Source organism: Psammomys obesus, unplaced genomic scaffold, assembly GCF_907164565.1.
Source record: "Psammomys obesus unplaced genomic scaffold, mPsaObe1.curated_primary_1811, whole genome shotgun sequence".
NCBI lineage: Eukaryota > Metazoa > Chordata > Mammalia > Rodentia > Muridae > Psammomys > Psammomys obesus.
Window position 1 is genome coordinate 12,165,696 of NW_026587216.1, and position 18,534 is coordinate 12,184,229.

Below are 18,534 nucleotides of genomic sequence, written 5' to 3' on the forward strand. Positions count from 1 at the left end.
ATTTGTCCCTGTGTGTCACCCTGCTGGTTCACGTTTACTATACACTGAGCTGAAGCAAAGAGAACTTGATGGAAATAACATGTGATGCTTTTCATCTGTTTTTTTTTTTTTAAAGATTTATTTATGTATGTATGAGTACTCTATCTGCATAGACACCTGCAGGCCAGAAGAGGGCATCATATCATATTATAGATGGTTGTGAGCTACCATGTGATTGCCAGGAATTGAACTCAGGACCTTTGGAAGAGCAGACAGTGCTCTTTAACAAGTGAGCCATCTCTCCAGCCAATCATGTGTTTATTTTAAAACTATTTTTTTTTGGGGGGGGGGGGAATTTTTAATGAGTTTTTTCTTAAAATTTTTTATATTGTTTCATGCGATGTGTTTTGATCACTTTCGTTCAGTTCAACACATTTTTCACTCACCCAAGTCGTCTCTCTCTCTCTCTCTCTCTCATAAATCCTTCATGACCATGCACTCTTAGGAAACACTGTCTTTTCCCCTCCTAGCAACCAACATTGCCAGCAGCTCCACAGTCTGGGGTTGGACTGTGTGCCCAGCTCCTCTTCTTGCTGGGATGTGGCCTGGCTTGGGCCTGCACAGGTTTTGCGAATGCTGTCACAACCACCATGAGTTCATTTGTGAAGCTGCCCTGCTATACCCCGAAGAGAATGTTTGTTTATTGTTGTCATCCCCTGCCTCAGATTTATATATTCTTTCAGGCCCCTCTTCCATAAACATTCAGCATATGAGTTTTGAGATTATGTTTTCAGCATATTGGGTCCACACTGAAGTCCCAGCCCCTGTGTTTGGTCAAACAGGCTCATTCATCTTCTGTATATACCTTGTTGAAGCCATTGCCCGGTATAATGTGCTTCCCACTCACTGCCCTTATTACAAGTTACCCAAAGTTCCCCCCTGAGTGCTAACATAGGGCTGTCCCCATCCTTACCCTTTCCAGCTGAGTATGTGTAGTGATTAAACAAAAAAAATTTTTTAGACAGGGTCTGTTCTGGCTGTCCTGGCACATGTTATGAAGACCAGGCTAGCCAGTCACAGGGATCTGCTGCATCTGACTCCCAGATGCTGGGATTAAGGTGTGTGCCCACCACACCTTGACCAGCAATGAAATTTTTTTCATTATCTTTTTTGTTTGTTTCTTTTGAGACAGGGTTTCACTGTGTAGCTCTGGCTGTTCTGGAACTTGCTGTGTAGACCGGGCTGGCCTCGAACTCACAGAGATCCTTCTGTCTCTACCTCTGAAGGGCTGGGATCACATGCATGCACCAGTATCCCTGGCTCTCAGCAATGCAATTTAACAGAGATAGGAGTAGCAACAAGGAAAGCTGCCTCTGTTCCTCTTCCTCCTTTTCCAGTGTCATGTGGAAAGATCTATTCACAGCACTTAACTGGAGCAGCACAGGGAACAGGAGACTCCAGAGAAACATCTTTGTCTGTAGTGGGTTAACTCAACAGCTGCTTTGGCTGATACTTGAGCTGGACATAGCTGATGTTTCAAGGTCAGAGGAACACCCCCATCCACTACTGCATACTGACACGTGTGGGCAGAGACACACACACGCACAGACACACACACACAGACACACACACACACACGCATGCACACAGGAGCAGCATCCATGTACAGTGAAGAAGCTTTCTGCTTTTCATATCAACTGTCTCACCAGAAGGTAGAGCTGTCGTGATAAGGAACTAAAACTTTACCTAACTATAGCTATTTGCTGTTCCAAGAATCAACTACCCATTTTTCCATTCTCCAAGCCTCGTATAGATACTTAAATCATGTAGAGACTCTGCCAAGGCTCTGGGAAATGCAAAGATCAATGTAATTAGGGGAAAGGACTTTTATTCTAGACATGTCTGAGCATTCTATCTGTTTGGGGGTTTTCTCCCAAGGAAAACAAAGAGATTGAATGAATGAATTCATTTATTTAGGCAGCTTTAGAAAGCGAGGATGCTCAAAGACTGAGAAGTTTAGAATCTTTTTCAGAATGTTTTCGAGGGGGGAGGTGCAGACTTGGGCCTGACCCGAGTCATTCAGAGTAACAGTAAAAAGCTGAGATGCCCAGTGAACAAACGATTCCCTGAATTTCTCAGATTGCATCTACGGCTGCTAAACTCTCACAGAACCCCCTGCCTCCATGCTGGTTTGAAAATATCTCCCCAGGCACCTGTTTATAGTTGCGTGGCTGCACAGGTATTCCTCTTGTTTGTGAAGCTGTAAACTTCATTTATCTGTTATGACTGTGCCCAGGTGTCCATGTAACGGTCCTTAAAGATCCTGCAGCTCCGTAGAGCAAAAGTCTGAACATGAGATGGATGAAAACGAGAGATTTTTAAAGCCAGCTTTATTGAGCTATCCATACACTAAAAGTCACTCATTGTAAGTGTACAGTTTAATGAGTTGTGACAAATTTGTGTCATTTTGTAGCTGTCAATGTGGTTATTTAAAATGTTTCCAGAGCTTCCCAAATTTCTCTAGTCTTTAACAGTATTGATATGAAGAGTAAATGTACCTTCAGCTTTTTATTAACTCGAATTTTACCTTTATGTTTTATTTAAAAACTATTTCCTTAATTAAAAATCACAAAGATTTATTCCCACATGCTAATGAGCCTTTATGATTTAAGCCTTTAGTGTAACTGTGTTAAGTTTGAGTGTGTGAAGTGAGGTTGAAGGGTGTTGTTTCCCATCCTTGGTTTTCATGCACATGTCCATTTGTTTCACCAACGTATTTTTCTTTTCTTTGTTGAAAAGACTCCCCATTCCTTCTAGAATGTATTTGACTATACCTGCATGGCTCTTGTTCTCAATTCTGTTTTATGCCATTATTCTGTATTTTCTCCACCAACTGGCTATTATAGCTTTATAAACACTTTAAACAAATGAGTTTGTCACCTTTGATTTATTTCAAAATTATTATTATTTTTTTTTACTATTTATTAGCTTTACTAATCTTTTTGAAGAATTAACTTTTGATTTTATCAGTTTTCTTCATTTTGGTATGTTTTCTATTTTATGTTATTTCATTTATTTATTGTTTGTCTCCTGGTGCTTACTTTTTCTTATCTTTCTCAATTTTTTATGATAAAATCTTGGGTTGTAAATTTTTTATTTTTCTTGTTCTTCATAATAAATGTTTAAATTGCTATAGAGCTCATAGGTTTAGCTGGATCCCACAGGTCTTAACATGCTGTATTTGTATTTTAACTTTATTTAAAATCTGTGTCGATTAACATACTGATTTCTGCACTAATGCCTCTGCTATTTAGATGCAGGTCGCTAAAGTTTGAGACACTGATTTTTCTTTCATATTTTTTTACTATTTGACTATTTGATAATACTATTATATTATGAAAACAGAATTATGATATATGTGTCCATCCTTTTAAGTTTATTAAGTTTTACAGCCCAGAATGTAACTTAATTTGGTGAACGTACACATATTCTGGGAAATACAAGAATTTCCAGTTGTGATTGCCTGGGATTTTAATTTATTTATTTATTTTTATAAATGTCAGTTAAGTCAGTTGGTTGATCAGATGTTCTAGTAATGGCTAAGAAAGAAATTCTGAGATCTCATTATACTTATTAATTTACTTAGACAGACCTTGCAGATATATCAGGGATTTTCACCAACATATTTTGAAACTCTATTTAGGTTCTTTCATATTTAATATTGTTACATTTTCTTTAATAACTGATCCCAAGATGAAGTATTTCTTAATAACAGACTTCTTATCTCTGCTCACACCTGCCTGCTCTGGGGTATGTATAGATGGTCCTTATTCACATATGCAGGTCATAGCTGCTATCGTATGTTTAAACCTTGCTTAGAGGTAGAGGGGAGGAGCTGGAGGAGAGTGGTATTGACAATCCGTAGGCATTAGGCATTATTTCAAATAGGAGACCACAGAAAAAGATTCATGGCCTGTATCCAACATGCCTGATTTTCATTCTTCTCTCAGCTGTACACAGGGTCAAGGGCAGCAAGTGCCAGGATGGCTGAGAGACTCTGAAGTGACTAAGCTAACTTTATGATCTGTTCTGTAAGGCTCTGCTTTTAGTTTTGATTTCAGCTGATTAATCAGCTAGTATCTCTGAGCATATCCATTACATACCAATGCCCAAGTTTGTCCCTTACGTTATTTTGAGCAAGTACTTAGGAATGGAATTGTTAGGTTGTACAGTTGTTGAAGAAATAATTCACTAGAAACTGTTTTTCACACAGTCTGTTAATTTTGTGCTCCCTTGAAAATGTTGGAGTTCTCCAGTTCTTCTGTATCTTAGCTGATGGGGTATTGCATCGTCTTTCACACTTAGCTATTCTAATGCATGTGTGTGCGCTTTCTTGTGATTTTAATTCACAATCTATTGCTAATTAATTCTGTTTAGCATCATTTCATATGCATACGCTGAAGTTTTCCACAGAAGTGCAGAGGAAACTCCGTCATGAGTTGGGTGACTTCAAGCACTCAGTGCCTTGTTGGCTGGGCTGGCATAAAAAGATACGGTAGCCTGTCCTGTTTCCCCTGTTCCTTTCTACCTGGCGTACCATCATCTCAGAGATATAGCCTAACTGTCAATATGGGTTCCCCATGCCTTAAGGATTGTCATCCTTATTTAGAGGGGGGTATGTGCAGGTCAAATGCAGTGGGTCATTACAAACAGAAACAATGGGAAAGTGTCAGTAAGGAAATGCAACTCCTAGCTGCCTTAGTGATTAACCAGGATCTAAAAATGTACATGTTGTAAAGATGTACCCAAAGGAAAAAATAATTAAGCCAATGAGAGAAGAGAGAAATGAGAAATATGACAAGGGACTGGAAAGAGGGAAAAAGAAAGAGCATGGAGCGATCAGAAAGATGAGGGAGGGAGTTAGTAGCTATTCATTATTTCTTTGCCTCTCAGAGCAGCATATACACCCTGGTCTGAACCCCTATCAAATATCATGCCACCCAAGATTTAAACCTTCCAAAAACATTCTCATTTCCTAGGCCAATATGAGCTAGGTCAAAGATCCAAAACTAACAGCCATCAGGGAGCTCTGTATCTCTACCCAGTGCTACACACACACACACACACACACACACACACACACACACACACACAGAGAGAGAGACAGACAGACAGACACACACACACAGACAGACAGACAGACAGACACAGGAATCATTTTTATTCAAACCTTTGGTTTCAAGCATGCAAATATCCCACCAACTTCCACCAGAGATTGAGGTGTGAGAAACACAGGAGGTAAGAAGACCATCAGGCTTCTAAAAGTGAGATTAATTTCACAAAGTATTCATTGCATTAAAAAGTAATAAAGGAAACTAACAGAAGCGGGAGACCAAGAATATGATCTTCCTTGAATGTGGCTATATGTCCTGTGTTCTTTGAAATGATCTATTTAATTTTCCAAAACAAACTGAAGTGAATGAAGATTGAGCTATATTCTTTAAATTTAATTGAGGTATTCAGGGTATCAAATTATTTTCACACAGAAACCCCTACTGAGATCAATCACTCAGTGTTTTATGAGATGCAAGCTTATGCTCACTGTTCAGCAGGTGCCTTTGTGCTGGAATTCTCACTGCAAGAAAGAAAATGAAAACTGGTAGTGCTCAGGAATATCCTCCATTTATTGGATAACATTATAAGGACTTAATAGTTCTAGAAATTATGAGAAGGTGTGATAGTGAGGGAGATGCAGTCACTTTTGCAGAGAAGAAGAATGTTCAAGTCTCTGAGATCTTCCCAGAGACTCATACTCCAACCAAGGACTATTCATGGAGATAACCTAGAACCCCTGCACAGATGTAGCCCATGGCAGGTCAGTGTCCAAGTGGGTTACATAGTAATGGGAAGAAGGACTGCCTCTGACATAATCTGATTGGCTTGCTCTTTGATCACCTCCCCCTGAGGAGGGAGCAGCCTTACCAGGTCACAGTAGAGGACAATGCAGCCACTTTTGATGAGAACTGATAGACTAAGATCAGAAAGGAGAGGAGAACCTCCCCTATCAGTTGACTTGGGGAGTGGCATGCATGCAGAAAGGGGAGGGAGGATGGGATTGGGAGGGGAGGAGGGAGGGGCTTATGGGGGGATACAAAATGAATAAAGTGTAATTAATAAAAAATTTAAAAAAAGAAAAAAAAAGAATGTTGTCAAAGGGAATACGGTTTTTCTTAGCAAATAAGTTTTGATCAGACCATTCTATTTACACTGCTTTTGCATCTATGTCTTACAGCGCTGAATTTTTTTTTTATGTTTGTGCTTTTTTTCCTTCTGCTGAGAAAGTGACATTCTAATAATTATCAATTTAGTTGTTGCTGAAAGATCAACTAGACAAACCAACCCTGAAATTATAGGCTCTGTTTTTCAGGAACAAACAGTAAATGTCACTTTAACAGGGAAATAAAATCGATGTATCCATTTTAAAAAGCCAAATACTATGTAAACTGTTTGCAGCCATGTGAAAAATTCATTTCACCAGGTTTTGTGAGTACTGGGCACTGGGGAGAGTTCTCTGGAGAAGCTGGGCACTGGATATGGCTCTCTGAGGGATCTGGGTACTGGGGTGGACAATTCTGGGGGATCTGGGCATTGGGGTGGACACTCTGTGCAAGCTGGGCAATGAGGAGGACATCATGGGAGCTGTTAGGACTGAGATGGCCAAGTTTGCTTCCTGTATTTTTAAGTAGCTTACTGTTCTCATTTAACCTCAGACCCTTGCTGGTGTAGCCCATCCTGCTTGTTATTTTGTCTTCATTTGTGCAGCTCAGTGATTTCCATGAAGCATTTTTTTTTCTTATGCTCCTGATGAAGTGGGACATTATGTAAATGTACCCCAAATTCCATGCCTTCTGGTGGTGGCTGCAAAGTGAGTTCACATTACTTCATCTCATGCATGGAGTCTTCCACAGAACCCAATCTTCACATCAGCCCTTCAAGGAAGTAAGGATCCTGGGGTTTACTGAGAATCAGAGAGCAGCTGGGAGCCCACTGCTTTTGTCTGAGTCCTCCACCTCAGAGTGGGGCCTGCAGTGAAATGCAGTCCACACTGGCATTGAAGAAGAGTGGGTGAATCTCTGCTCACTGGGATCCCTGTGGCTGAGAGACCATCTGCTTTGATTCGCCACCTAATGTGGCACTCTTAAGTGTCCTGGAGAGATGGGGTCCACTTGAGCAGATACAATAAAATCATGCCTAAGTGTGGCAATAGAGACTCGTGTCTAAGTGAAAACCGGGATGGCATCTGTTGGGTTTTAGGTCATAGGTTCTGTGTGTGACATGGACCTGAGATGAGATATCCAGTGGAGCATGAGAGGCAGAAGCATTTAGGTAAAGGGGCCTGCCAAATTAACCCCTCCAGCCAGCCTCATGCATTCTCACTACGACCCCCAATTAGATTCCCATTGTCAGCACCCCGGGACTTGCTCTCAAGTGAATCTGACAACAGTTTCATCATTTCATTCTTTGTCAAGAATCTCGCCACAGATTCACTTTAGCTCCCTCTCGCCTTAATTTATCACACTGAACGTGGAAAGCAAGCCAAAAATCTGTACTAAGCATTTTTACTTGTTTGTTTTGTTTTACAATTTCCTACCCCAAAAATATTTATTAAGAGCTATGATCTGGGGCTGAGGGATAGACCAGTGACAGAACTGATGTTTACTGTGTGTAATGAGGCCCTGGGGCCAACTTCAGCCCGTTCAACCAAACCCCACTTGAAGCCTTTCGAAATCAGTGTGGTATTAGTGACGAAACAGGCCCAGGTGGCAGACACAGGTTGACAGAGGCGTCGATACGAGCTGTGGTCAGTCCCCTGTCCTCTCAGTTCTACCTCAGGCCTAGCTTCTGTGCAAGCGCAGTGCCCCACACAGCTCATGCTCGCAATGCAGCGGGGCGGGGAAGGCACTTCAGCTTTGCAGGAGGCGGAAGTGAGTGGTAGACATTTGGTAGGAGGGCGCACGCCCTGTCCAGCCCGCCATGCAAATCATGCAGGAACTCTCTGCCTTGCCCACAAAACTTCCAAATTCATATTTTCCTATTAAATCTTTTTTTTTTTTTTTTTTTTTTTTTTGTGAAACAGCTGTGTCAGGCAGACGGGAGGGAGAACAGAAAATTTTTTCCATTTTCACTGTTTTATTATTATTATTATTATTATTATTATTATTGTACATGTCAGTAATGTTAACTATACTTTGTAACCATTCCCTGAACAGTTTCCATCTCAATACTCATTAAACACAATCTTTCAATCCTGCTTCCAACTGGCAACCACCCTCTGTTTCTGTAAGTTTGGCTGCCCTAAGAACCTCAAATACATGGAAGAATACATTGTTTTACTTTATGTACTTGATTGATTTCATTAGGCAGGAGGTTTCTTCATGGTCCCTACATGTTCTAGTGGATGTCTGAGCCCCTTACTTTTTTAAGTGGAGCAATATTCCACTGTAAGTCCAGGCTGCATCTTATTTATTCCCTCTTCTATTTTGCTTCTGCTTCTTGGCTGCTAGGAATAATATTGCTATGACATGTTGTGAAGACCTGTGAAAGTTCTTTTTCTCAGTTCTTTTGAGCATATACACAGATGTGGAATTGTTGGACCGCATGGTTTCTGTTTAATTTTCAAAATACCTTTATTATGTTTACTTCAGGGGAGGGCATGTGAAATGACGTGGGTCAGGGTGACTTCTGAGAGTCAGTTCTCTCCTTCTGCCATGTGGGTCCTGGAGAATCAAATTCAGGTAGTCGGGCTTTGATGCAAGAATGTTTACCCACTGAACCATCCAGCTGGCCCATGTTTAATTCTGAGTCTCCCCTATGCTACGTTCTGTAGCGAGCATACAATTTTACATCCCCATCAGCAATGAACAGTGGCTGTCTCTTTGTACCTTCACTCTTGAATGTTTTACTTTGGCAACCAATTCCTACTTTTAAACTACTATACCCTATCTGTAATGTGAAACAGGCTCATTGTCCACCAACCTCGGGCAGGAGGCATGTCTTTAATCTCCATCAGCAAGAAGTGATTCTAGGTGATATAGGGGTCAAGGACAATGCCTGCATAGCTGTATTCCTAGGTGGAAGCATCTTATTTTTTCTCGCTCTCCAGTGGATTAGGGCAGTCAGCTAGTGCCATAAGCTGACAGTCAATTATCTCTTCTTGAAGTACATTTGATAGCAACAGTAAAACAATATCACAGAAAAGGAAAATTCCCTCTGTCCCTCCAGTATCTGGTTTTATGAATACTCAGAATGCTCAATAGATTCACCTAAGGCCAATAGTTGAGGGAAGGCACATCATTTCCTGCTGCTGTGTGTTTACATGAATTTTGACCAGATTCTGTCAAGAGTGGAGACAAAGGTAAAATTCTGCCTCTTTATTCCACTTCCTGATTTTTTTATGATGAAAATTTTTATTTGTCAATTTTCAAAAGTTTTTATAGTATAGTATTTTTTATTTATATTTATACAGTTGGGTTAGGTTGTTAGCTAAATTTTAAATTTTATTCTTTAAAATTTATTTCTTTTTACATTTTTTATTTATTACAATTTATTCATTTTGTATCCCAGCTGTAGCTCCCTCCCTCATTCTCTCCCAATCCTGCCCTCCCTCCCTCTTCTCCTCCCATGCCCCTTCCCAGTCTGCAGCCCATGGCAGCTCAGTCTCCAAGTGGGTTTCCTAGGAAGGGGAACAGGGGCTGTCTCTGACATGAACTCAGTAGCTGGCTCTTTGAGGGGGATGCAGCTTTACCAGGAAGACAATGAAGACAGTTAAATTCAAAAAGACAGCCAAAAAGCAGGCAGGCAGGCAGAGAGGATGAGAGAGAGGGAGGAAAGAAGGGAGGGGCATAAAGGAGGGAGGGGCATAAAAGAGGGAGGGTGGGCTTACTGTATCTCACAGTTTGAGGACATAGTCCATCATGGCATGGACTAGGAACACAAGGCAGCTGCTCACATTGTATCCTTAGTCAGGAGACAGAGGTGAAAGCTGGTGCTTAGCAACTGTCCTCCTTTCCCTGGTTTTTATTCAATCTGGAACCACAACCCATAAATGCTGCTGTCCACATTCAGAGCTGGTCTTCCATCCTTGATGAAACCTCTCTGGAGAGGCCTCAAGGTATTCACTGGTGCATCTTCTAGGCAATTCCAAATTGAGTCAGGTTGACAGTGAAGGCTGCATACCACAGCCACCCAAGGAGAAGGTTAAACCTTAGGAATGATGTGGGACTGGAAGTTCTCATTCTCTTTTTCATACAGACCAGAGGTAGCTGCAACCAGCGTGTTGTTCTGCTCCACAGCATCCATCTTGCAAAAAGAGAAAACATTTTCTATAATGAAGGATAGCCAACTTTTGGAAAACTATTTGAGAAAGCACAGAGCATAGGAGTCTGTTCAGGAGAGGTTACCGGAGGAATGTATATTTTAGGTTTGCTGGGCGGCGGTTTCTATCCCTCCTGAGAAGATCATAGAGAGAGTTGAACCAGTTGAGATATACGAAAGAGCATCATAGATGGCCATGATGACCTCACGCCAAAAGATCCGAGTCATAAAAATTGCCTCAAGTCTGGGAAGATGAAGTCACAAACAATTACCACAAGTTCTTTCCTCACTGGAGGTTATTGATACTGTATAACTTCACCAGGAAGAGACCTCAAATCATTCTCAGTGACAAGGAGCCTCTTCAGTGTAGAGAGGAATGAGAGGGGGTGGAGAGAAGTAGAAATCGAAAGGAAACAGAAAGACTGAATACACAGGCAAAGTGTTTCATCTATGCTGCTTTATTCGGTCCTTTCGGCAGCCTGGTGATGTAGGATCCAGTTTTCATTGTACAGAAGAGAAAACTAAGCACAGAATGGTTAATCACTTGTCCAGGTTATACAGTGAGCAAGTAATTGGTCTATTTTGCTTTTTTGTCACTGCGATAAAACACTGACCAAAAGCCACTTGAGGACAAAAGGTTGTATTTGGCTTAAAGGTGATATTCTATCCTCCCAGGAAGCCAAGGATGGAAATAAAGGCAGGAACTTGAAGCAGAAATCATAGAAGATACTGCTTATGGTTGGCTCAGCTACTTTTTCTTACCCAGCCCAGATCCATGTACCTAGGAATAGGACCACCCACAATGGGCTAGGTCTTCACACATCAATGAGCAATAAGAAAATGTGCCACTGAGGTTCCCTCTGCCCAAGTTAACAGCTGAAGCTTACACTGGCACCCAGGATTCAAATCTCAGCCTTGTGGGTGGTCCTCCAGATAACCTCTGCTCTTGATCCCTTCCTGTCACTTCTCTGAGAGAGAATATCAGTTCATATATTTTAAAAAAATTATTGCCTAGAACCATGTCGAGAATAAGAGCAGCAAACTCAAATGATTTCATCTGGTTTTGACAGCCATCAGTATCAGCAGCTAAAATTTTAAACAGCAGGTAGATTTGAATATGTGGTCTAGAAAAGCTTTGATAAGCCAGCAAATCCCCAAAGCACCCCAACAGCCACCCACCCTTGTCTAAACATGATAATCTTTTTCAGGAAATAGCTTATCCTATTACTTTCACCTGTTAGATCTTTCCAGCTGTCACAGAAATTGTCTCTGGAGTAGGCACTGCCTTCAAAGAAAAGACTCTCTACAGGGTCCAGGCAGAATACAATGTTATCTATCTAAAATGATCAGAAGAAAAAACTGTCTTGTCCACTGATGCTGTTTTGGTTAGGGTTAGGCATAGATAACTGTTCTGGGCATGTAAACTCATCCACAGGGCTCTAAAGATACCATCAACTTTATCTCACTTCCTTTCTTTTTTTTGGGACAGAATCTCAAGCAATCCAGGCTAGCCTCAGCTTACTACATAGCTGAAGATGACTTTGAACTCCTCCACACCTGGTTCCACCTCAGAGAATATCTAACCCATAACCAAGGAAACCTACTTCACTTGACACTCCAGCTTTTTTTTTTTTTTTAAGAAAATAATGTATTTCACTTTCAATCTAATATGACCTCACATCATTATTAACTTGCTACCAGGAAGCAATTATATATATATATATATATATATATATATATATATATATATATTCCTAAAATTGAATAAGTTACTCTAATTGTGTTGGTTTTTCAAATGTCACCCCATCTATGGTAAAATCTGGGAAGGTGCTTTCCAAGCATTCACTTTCCTCTAAAAACTACTATGCATAGCAGCGACACACTTATACTGACCGAAGTTCCGCTGTGTCTGGCATCGCAGCCCCGCCCCGACCCGCAGGCCTTCTGCACTGAGTGTATCTGCTGCCTCATTGCTTCAGAGCCGTTGGCATTTCCACACAGCAGAGTTCACCAGTGAGGCGTGAGAACATGCTCGACCATTTTCCCCGGGAAGAACCAGGCTTATCATGGTACCTTCACAGTTTGAATAAATTTAATCAACCTGCAAATCTTTTTATGTGAATGTTTTTTGTTCCATTTTAAAAACTCAAAAAACAACATGAAGTTCAGTTATAAGACTGAACTGGTCAGTTAAATTTATAAACTGTATCAGTCAGATACTTACCAAAAGTATCTTTTTAGGGAGTTTTGATATTAGATTTGATTTTGTATAAATGTTCTAAGATTTTTATTGCCTAGAGATATTCCTTTCAGGACTTGCTCAACATTGATCCTTCAGCTTTGCAAAACTGGCAGGTTTTGCAAATGAGGGATTTATAACCACACAAACATACGCATAGCGATGTTTTTGTCAGCGATATCCCAATGTGTGATTCTTTTAGATAGTGTGGCCTACTGGTATTGTCACCCTCTTCGTCTGTGTGTGTGAACACCGGTGTTCACATAACAGGGAAGTCACCTAGTGGTGAATTTTTAGGACGCCTACTCCTATTAGGTGGCACGTGAGTACAATCTGACAGAAACTCCTAAGGCCAGCAGTGGAGAGGTTACATGAGTATGAGTATATCCAGTACTATTTGTGATGCAGCAACATTACTTAAATTTGGGCTCCCCCACCTTTTCCTCCATATCTTCCCTCCCTTACCCTCTCTCTGTTTTTATGACATTGGGGAGGAAACTCAGGCCTAAAATGTGCTAGGGAAACATGCTATTGCTGAGGTGTGACTTAAAAACTTAGTAAGATTTTAATCAGCTGTGCAGATTTTTGTAAACCTGAATTTGGATGAATGAGATTGTCATGTCAGTAAATCATGACCAACTAAGCTTGGGAACACAAAATGGGGCAGCCTGGCCTCTTGCCTCGAAAGGGTACTTCCACTGCATGCATTATGGCTGCTCCTTTTGAATCATGAGTGTGAATCACTTTAATGGCTCGTGACCATAACTAAGATAACCTGAGCTTGCTTTCTGCCCCTAATAATAGTTATACTTTATATAATTATTATTATTATCCTCTTTCCTCAGTAGAACAGTGACTGGACCAGTTCCCAAAAGGGCTATTCTCTCCTTCATCTCATCTACATTTTCTTCTTTTGCAGGTTGGATTTGAGGCCCCTCCTCCCCAGGGACAGGCTGCAGCCTCTGGGAGTGGAGGTGGGGCTGATTCTGAGCCAGCTCGCCATGTCTTCTCCTTCTCTTGGTTGAATTCCCTGAATGAATGATATTTATTCTGGCTGCTTCCCCCTGTCGGCCTGGCGGAGAAGCACACAGGCAGCAGAGAACCTGGATGGAATTTTACATGATGCATATGAATGAATGTCTGAACAGAACAGACAGACAGACTGACCGACCACTTTAATTCCAGATGACTTCTCTAACTTGTTGAGAAAGTGAATACGCTCAGAACAAAACTGAAGAAAAGGCTGGTATGAAGAAACGTGATCTTAGGCAAATCTTTTACGGCATGAGAATCATTCTGAAGGTTATGTAGGGCTGGTACATGTGTGTACATCAGCTGGAAGTGGCAAGTGTTAACAAAGCGGGCATTGCACTCTCGTCTCTCGTGGGTATGTAGGCTTCTTGTTATTTTAGCACAGTTGTGCCTTTTGCTTTGCTCCTTGCAGTTCAGGTAGCTGGTGACATTCAGTGTTAGTTCAGAATGGACTGATTCATCAAAATATGGACACAGAACTGGTCACTGACCAGAGCTATGAAGGGTTCTACAGAGGTTACTCTCTTTACTTATGTCACTGGATGTGCCGCCAGAAGTATTCTTTAAGCTTGGCCACACTTCCATAGTCCAGAAGGCCAAAGGGCATCTTATAGTCATATGCCAGACATCTTAATTGAAGACTTTCTAGGAGGAATTGCCTACTTTGTTATGTGTCCACCACAGCAGCAATTTGATAAACCATGGAAGAACTGCATGTATTTAAATTTATACACAGTTCTTCCCACTGCTCTCTCTCTCTCTCTGTATATATATCTCAATATATACATCTGTCATGCCTTCCCCACATAAGTGTAACTTTGCTTTAAATGAACTCTTAAATAAATGTTGTTTTTAAGAACTTTAGTCTTCTAGCACTTTATTTAGTGATTCATATTATATATGTATACATATTTGTTTTTTTTTTTTTGAGACTTACTTTATATTTTTAAGACATTAGTCAAGCACATTTCCAGGACCTCAGAATTTTAAAGTATTAATTATGGGACTAAAATTTTCAGAGCTGTAACTAAACTACTAAAGGCAGATATATTGTCCAGCTAATTAGAAGTACTGTTTAATTTTAGAAGCAAATAACACAGTCCTACAAGTTGCAGTTATTAGGACTGGGATAGAGAAAACTATGAAGGGTATTTGTGTGGCTATTAAAGCCAAAATGTTCATCTTTTTTCTTTCTTTCTTTTTTTTTTTTTTAAGGAAAAAGTTCTCAAGTGCCCTTTTGCAGCAACTATGTTTAGTTTCTTGAGGTGTTTGTGTCATTAAGTTTCTCCTATCTAAGGCTAGTGAGACTGTACAGTGGGTGAAGGGTCAAGGCGCTTGTCTCTGGGCCTGGAGACTGGAGTTCAACACCTGGAACTTGCATGGTAGGAGAGAACTGACGTCCACCAGTTGTCCTCAGACCTCCACACATTTGCCGTGGTGCACACTCTCCTCTGCCTCTCAGCCAGTTAGGCTTGCGTGTTATTTCCACTGTGACTGATCTTCGAAATTATCAAGTTTTAGAGGTGAGAGGAATCTCTAAAATTATTTACCTTAATCTCAGAAGAGAAATCTGAGCTACAGAGGAAAGCCCAAGACAATTGCAGGGCTGGTGTGAGCTACTTGACCAATGTTGGTATTTTTAGGAGAAAGTAAAATGTAGGAGGATTTGGGTTTTTTTTGTTGTTGTTGTTGTTGTTTGTTTGTTCTGTTGTTTTTATTTTCTTGTGCTGAGGCCATTTCTTTATGCACACTGAAGATGAAAAATAAAATCACAATAACCTTTGCAGATTTTATTAAAAATATAAATATTCAGCGTTCTCTTACACAACCAAATTGGCCAAGGATGGGAAAGATGTTTTATTATTGAAACATTTACAAGAAAAAAGTTGATTGAAAGAGCTTACATATTTCGTCCTAGCCACCCCTCAAGAATTAATTCCCTTCAACTGTGACCCCAAACAAAAACAACCGGGTGCCTCCCATTTGCTTCTTTAAAAGGTTTCCTCTGTGGGTCCACATTTTCTTTAAGATATCGCTGTAAAGACACTTATGCGCACATGGAAACTAGGCGTGGGCAATACAAATAACGCTGTTTTGTTACTGCACAGGAATACCACTTTGTGCATGCTAATTAAGGGGCATATAGGCTCTCTCCATGTACATCTTCTATGCTTCAAGCTATATAAAAATAAACAAATGATATCAGGAGCTGCGATATGGTACAGAATACTGTGTTTTAAATTTTTTTTATTTGTACTTTTGTGCTAAATGCAAAATAGTTTTGGCCAAACGCACCATTTCATTTTCCGATAATCTCCATCAGTTTCCTGTTGCTGTGAGCTTGCTGAGCTAACTGCTCTGCCCTGGCCATTTCCAAGACTTCCCGCAGAAGGTGGAAGGTGAGATCCAGAGAGATGGGCGGCTCCTCGGACCGCCTCTCCCTCTCCAGCGCCCCCTGGTGGCCTCCGAGGGCATCCTCGGCCCCGCGCTCCTCCGGCCCCGCGCGGCTGTCGAGCGAGCGCTGAGGCATCTGCAGCTGCTGCAGCAACACGCGGAAAAAGTTAGCGGCTGCCTGGTCGTGCGAGGGGCGGCTGCCGCGACCGGCGGAGAGGGGCGTGGAGTCGGGCGACAGCCGAGCAGCGGGGCTCCTGTTGAGGTTCCCCAGGCGGAGGAAGTATTCTTCACCCATGCGGACCAGAACCGGCTGAGGCTGCTGGGGCTGCTCCGGCTGCAAGAAATTCAGAGGCTGCGGGGCCCGCGGGGCTCCGGGGACAGGTCCCCTGCTCAGCAGGGCCCTGCAAGGCGGGCAGGGCGACAGAGCCACCAGCAGGATGCCCGCGGATACCAGCAGCCGCAGCCGCATGGTTGGGGCGCTCGCTGCAGCACCGAGGGGGGGGGGGGGGGGGGGGATGGAAGAGAGAAGGCAGGGGAGAGAGGGAAGAGTAGTCAGAATTTAGCTCAACTGGAAGGTGCAGCGGGGCTTCCACCCACAGACAAGACCCGCTCTGGGCTCCGGTGGCGCTGTCCTCGGTTCTGAAGCTAGGTACCCCGCAAGGCTCATCCGCTAGCCAGCAAGTGAAGTGACCCTCCTTTGGAGACACGGAAGGGGCAGCCCCGACTCCTCTTCCTAAGGACCTGCCGAATGTATTCCCCAAATGGACTTCCCTAAGCCCGGAGAAGTGCCACAGGTTTAAGCTAGCGCTCGCCCTGACCCTCCCCTTTCGGACAGCCTTTTCTTCCAAACTGAGAACGACCTCCTCTTTGTCTCCACCCCTGCCCCTGCTCCTTTTGCTTGGAGGGTCGGGATGGACACGGGACACGATAGGGGAGCCGTTCTTTACACAGACTGTGAGTGGTGAGTGGCAGATTGGGTAGATAAACATGAGCAGCGGCCGTCTAACTTTGCTTTTCGCAACATCACCGCTGTTACCGGGATTTTAAAGAATTTTAAAGCACAGTTGGCGACACACACACACACACACACACACACACACACACACACACACACACACCCGCACCCACGCACAAGTACAGGCACTCCAGCACAAGGACAGCTGGCTCCAGGGCGCACCATAGCAGCTCAGGCACACAAAGTTGGTGGCGCCCGTCTAGGCGCTGCCTACCTTCTCCTCTGGCAGGTGAGCACGCGCTGCTGCCTCTGCAGAGGGACCTCTCACCCAGGATGCCTTTTGCAGGTTTTCTTCCTCTTTTTTTCTCTTCTCCTTTTTCTGTTTTTTTTTTTTTCCCCCTCTTCCCTTTCTCTTCAGTCTCTCAATGTACTTGGGCTCTGAGTTTCTCCACACCAGAGCCTGGAGTGAGATTTTATAACGTCGACCCTCTTCAGAAAGCACGCAGCATTTGCCTAATAAGCTGACGCTCTCTTGACAGCTCGATTGCGCGCTGCCTCTGCTCCTGCATAAATCATAGGGCCCTGCCAAGCAGCGAGGGACAGAGTTCTGCTGTTTCAACACTGAATCTCACATCCAATTATATCAACAGATATTTATCGCCTCCTTGGTGACGTCAACGAGCCCTAAAATGGAAGGGCTTCTCATGACTTGTCCATTGACAAAAATTCTTGAATGAGATTATCCGAGTGTGGAAAACATACTGACCTCTTACTATGATAGGTCAGATACAGACCAGAAAAGAGACAGAGACTGCAAGGGGAGAGAAAAAGAGGTAGGGAGAGAGGTCCCTCAGTGCAGGGCTGCCGGGAAAGTAGCCACCATTAAGAGGGTGGATCTGGATATTCCCTGGTGCCTCACCGCCCCCACCTGACTTTTCTGCCAGGTTGTCCTCTTAGGAAACATCTCAGCATCTGAAATACGTCTTTACTATGGCCTGTCATCTTTCTGCCTGGAGGAGAATGAAGGACTAGGGGAAGTTGTTGTAGAGACAATCAGGTCTTTTATCCACGTAGTCCCCCCCAAAAGCAGATAAAGGAATGATGGGGATTTGAAGACAAGACCAGTAAATTTTTGAAACCAGCCCAGTGGTTTGCCTTTTTTTTTTTTTTTTTCTGAAACAAGAAAAGACCAATTTCACTGATGAAGGCCATAAACACAGGTTCTAACAAAGACCTCAGATTCAACTGAATCTCAGGCCTTGTATGGGCCTCCTCTCAGAATGTAAAGTTAATCAGGACTTTTCTGTTCCCCTAAGAAGACCACAGTGACTGTGTTCATTAAGCAATCTATTCTGAGTCTATACTGCAAACCTGAGGAAGGAGGCATCCATTTTAACTCATGTGTTGAAAAACTTAAGGTGCTTGAGAGCCTCAAAACAAAACAAAACAAAACAAAACAACTCTTTAGTCTGTACGCGATACTTTGATTTCACCTCCACATACTATGAAATCATGATAGTATGTACAGCAAGGCACTCAAGTTCTTTATTATGTCTTCTGT

At 42.4% G+C, this 18,534-nt stretch overlaps 2 protein-coding genes across 4 annotated transcripts in view; one reads left to right on the forward strand and one right to left on the reverse strand.

Moving 5' to 3' along the window:
* The window catches only part of Trim55 (tripartite motif containing 55), a 35,391-nt gene extending 21,689 nt beyond the window's left edge, over positions 1-13,702 (forward strand). For all 3 annotated transcript variants that reach the window (XM_055603460.1, XM_055603461.1, XM_055603462.1), the window contains one exon: positions 13,512-13,702. In XM_055603460.1, the coding sequence (XP_055459435.1) occupies positions 13,512-13,634 (123 nt within the window). In that variant the 3' untranslated portion in view covers positions 13,635-13,702. The remainder of the gene's footprint in view (positions 1-13,511) is intronic.
* Positions 13,703-15,411: 1,709 nt separating this feature from the next.
* Crh (corticotropin releasing hormone) lies at positions 15,412-17,575 on the reverse strand. The gene is made up of 2 exons (XM_055603465.1): positions 17,248-17,575; positions 15,412-16,501 (listed from the first exon to the last, which is right to left on the reverse strand). Exon 2 carries the CDS (start codon positions 16,485-16,487, stop codon positions 15,924-15,926), a length of 564 nt encoding a protein of 187 aa, XP_055459440.1. The 5' UTR covers positions 16,488-16,501; positions 17,248-17,575; the 3' UTR covers positions 15,412-15,923.
* Between the last annotated feature and the right edge of the window lie 959 nt (positions 17,576-18,534).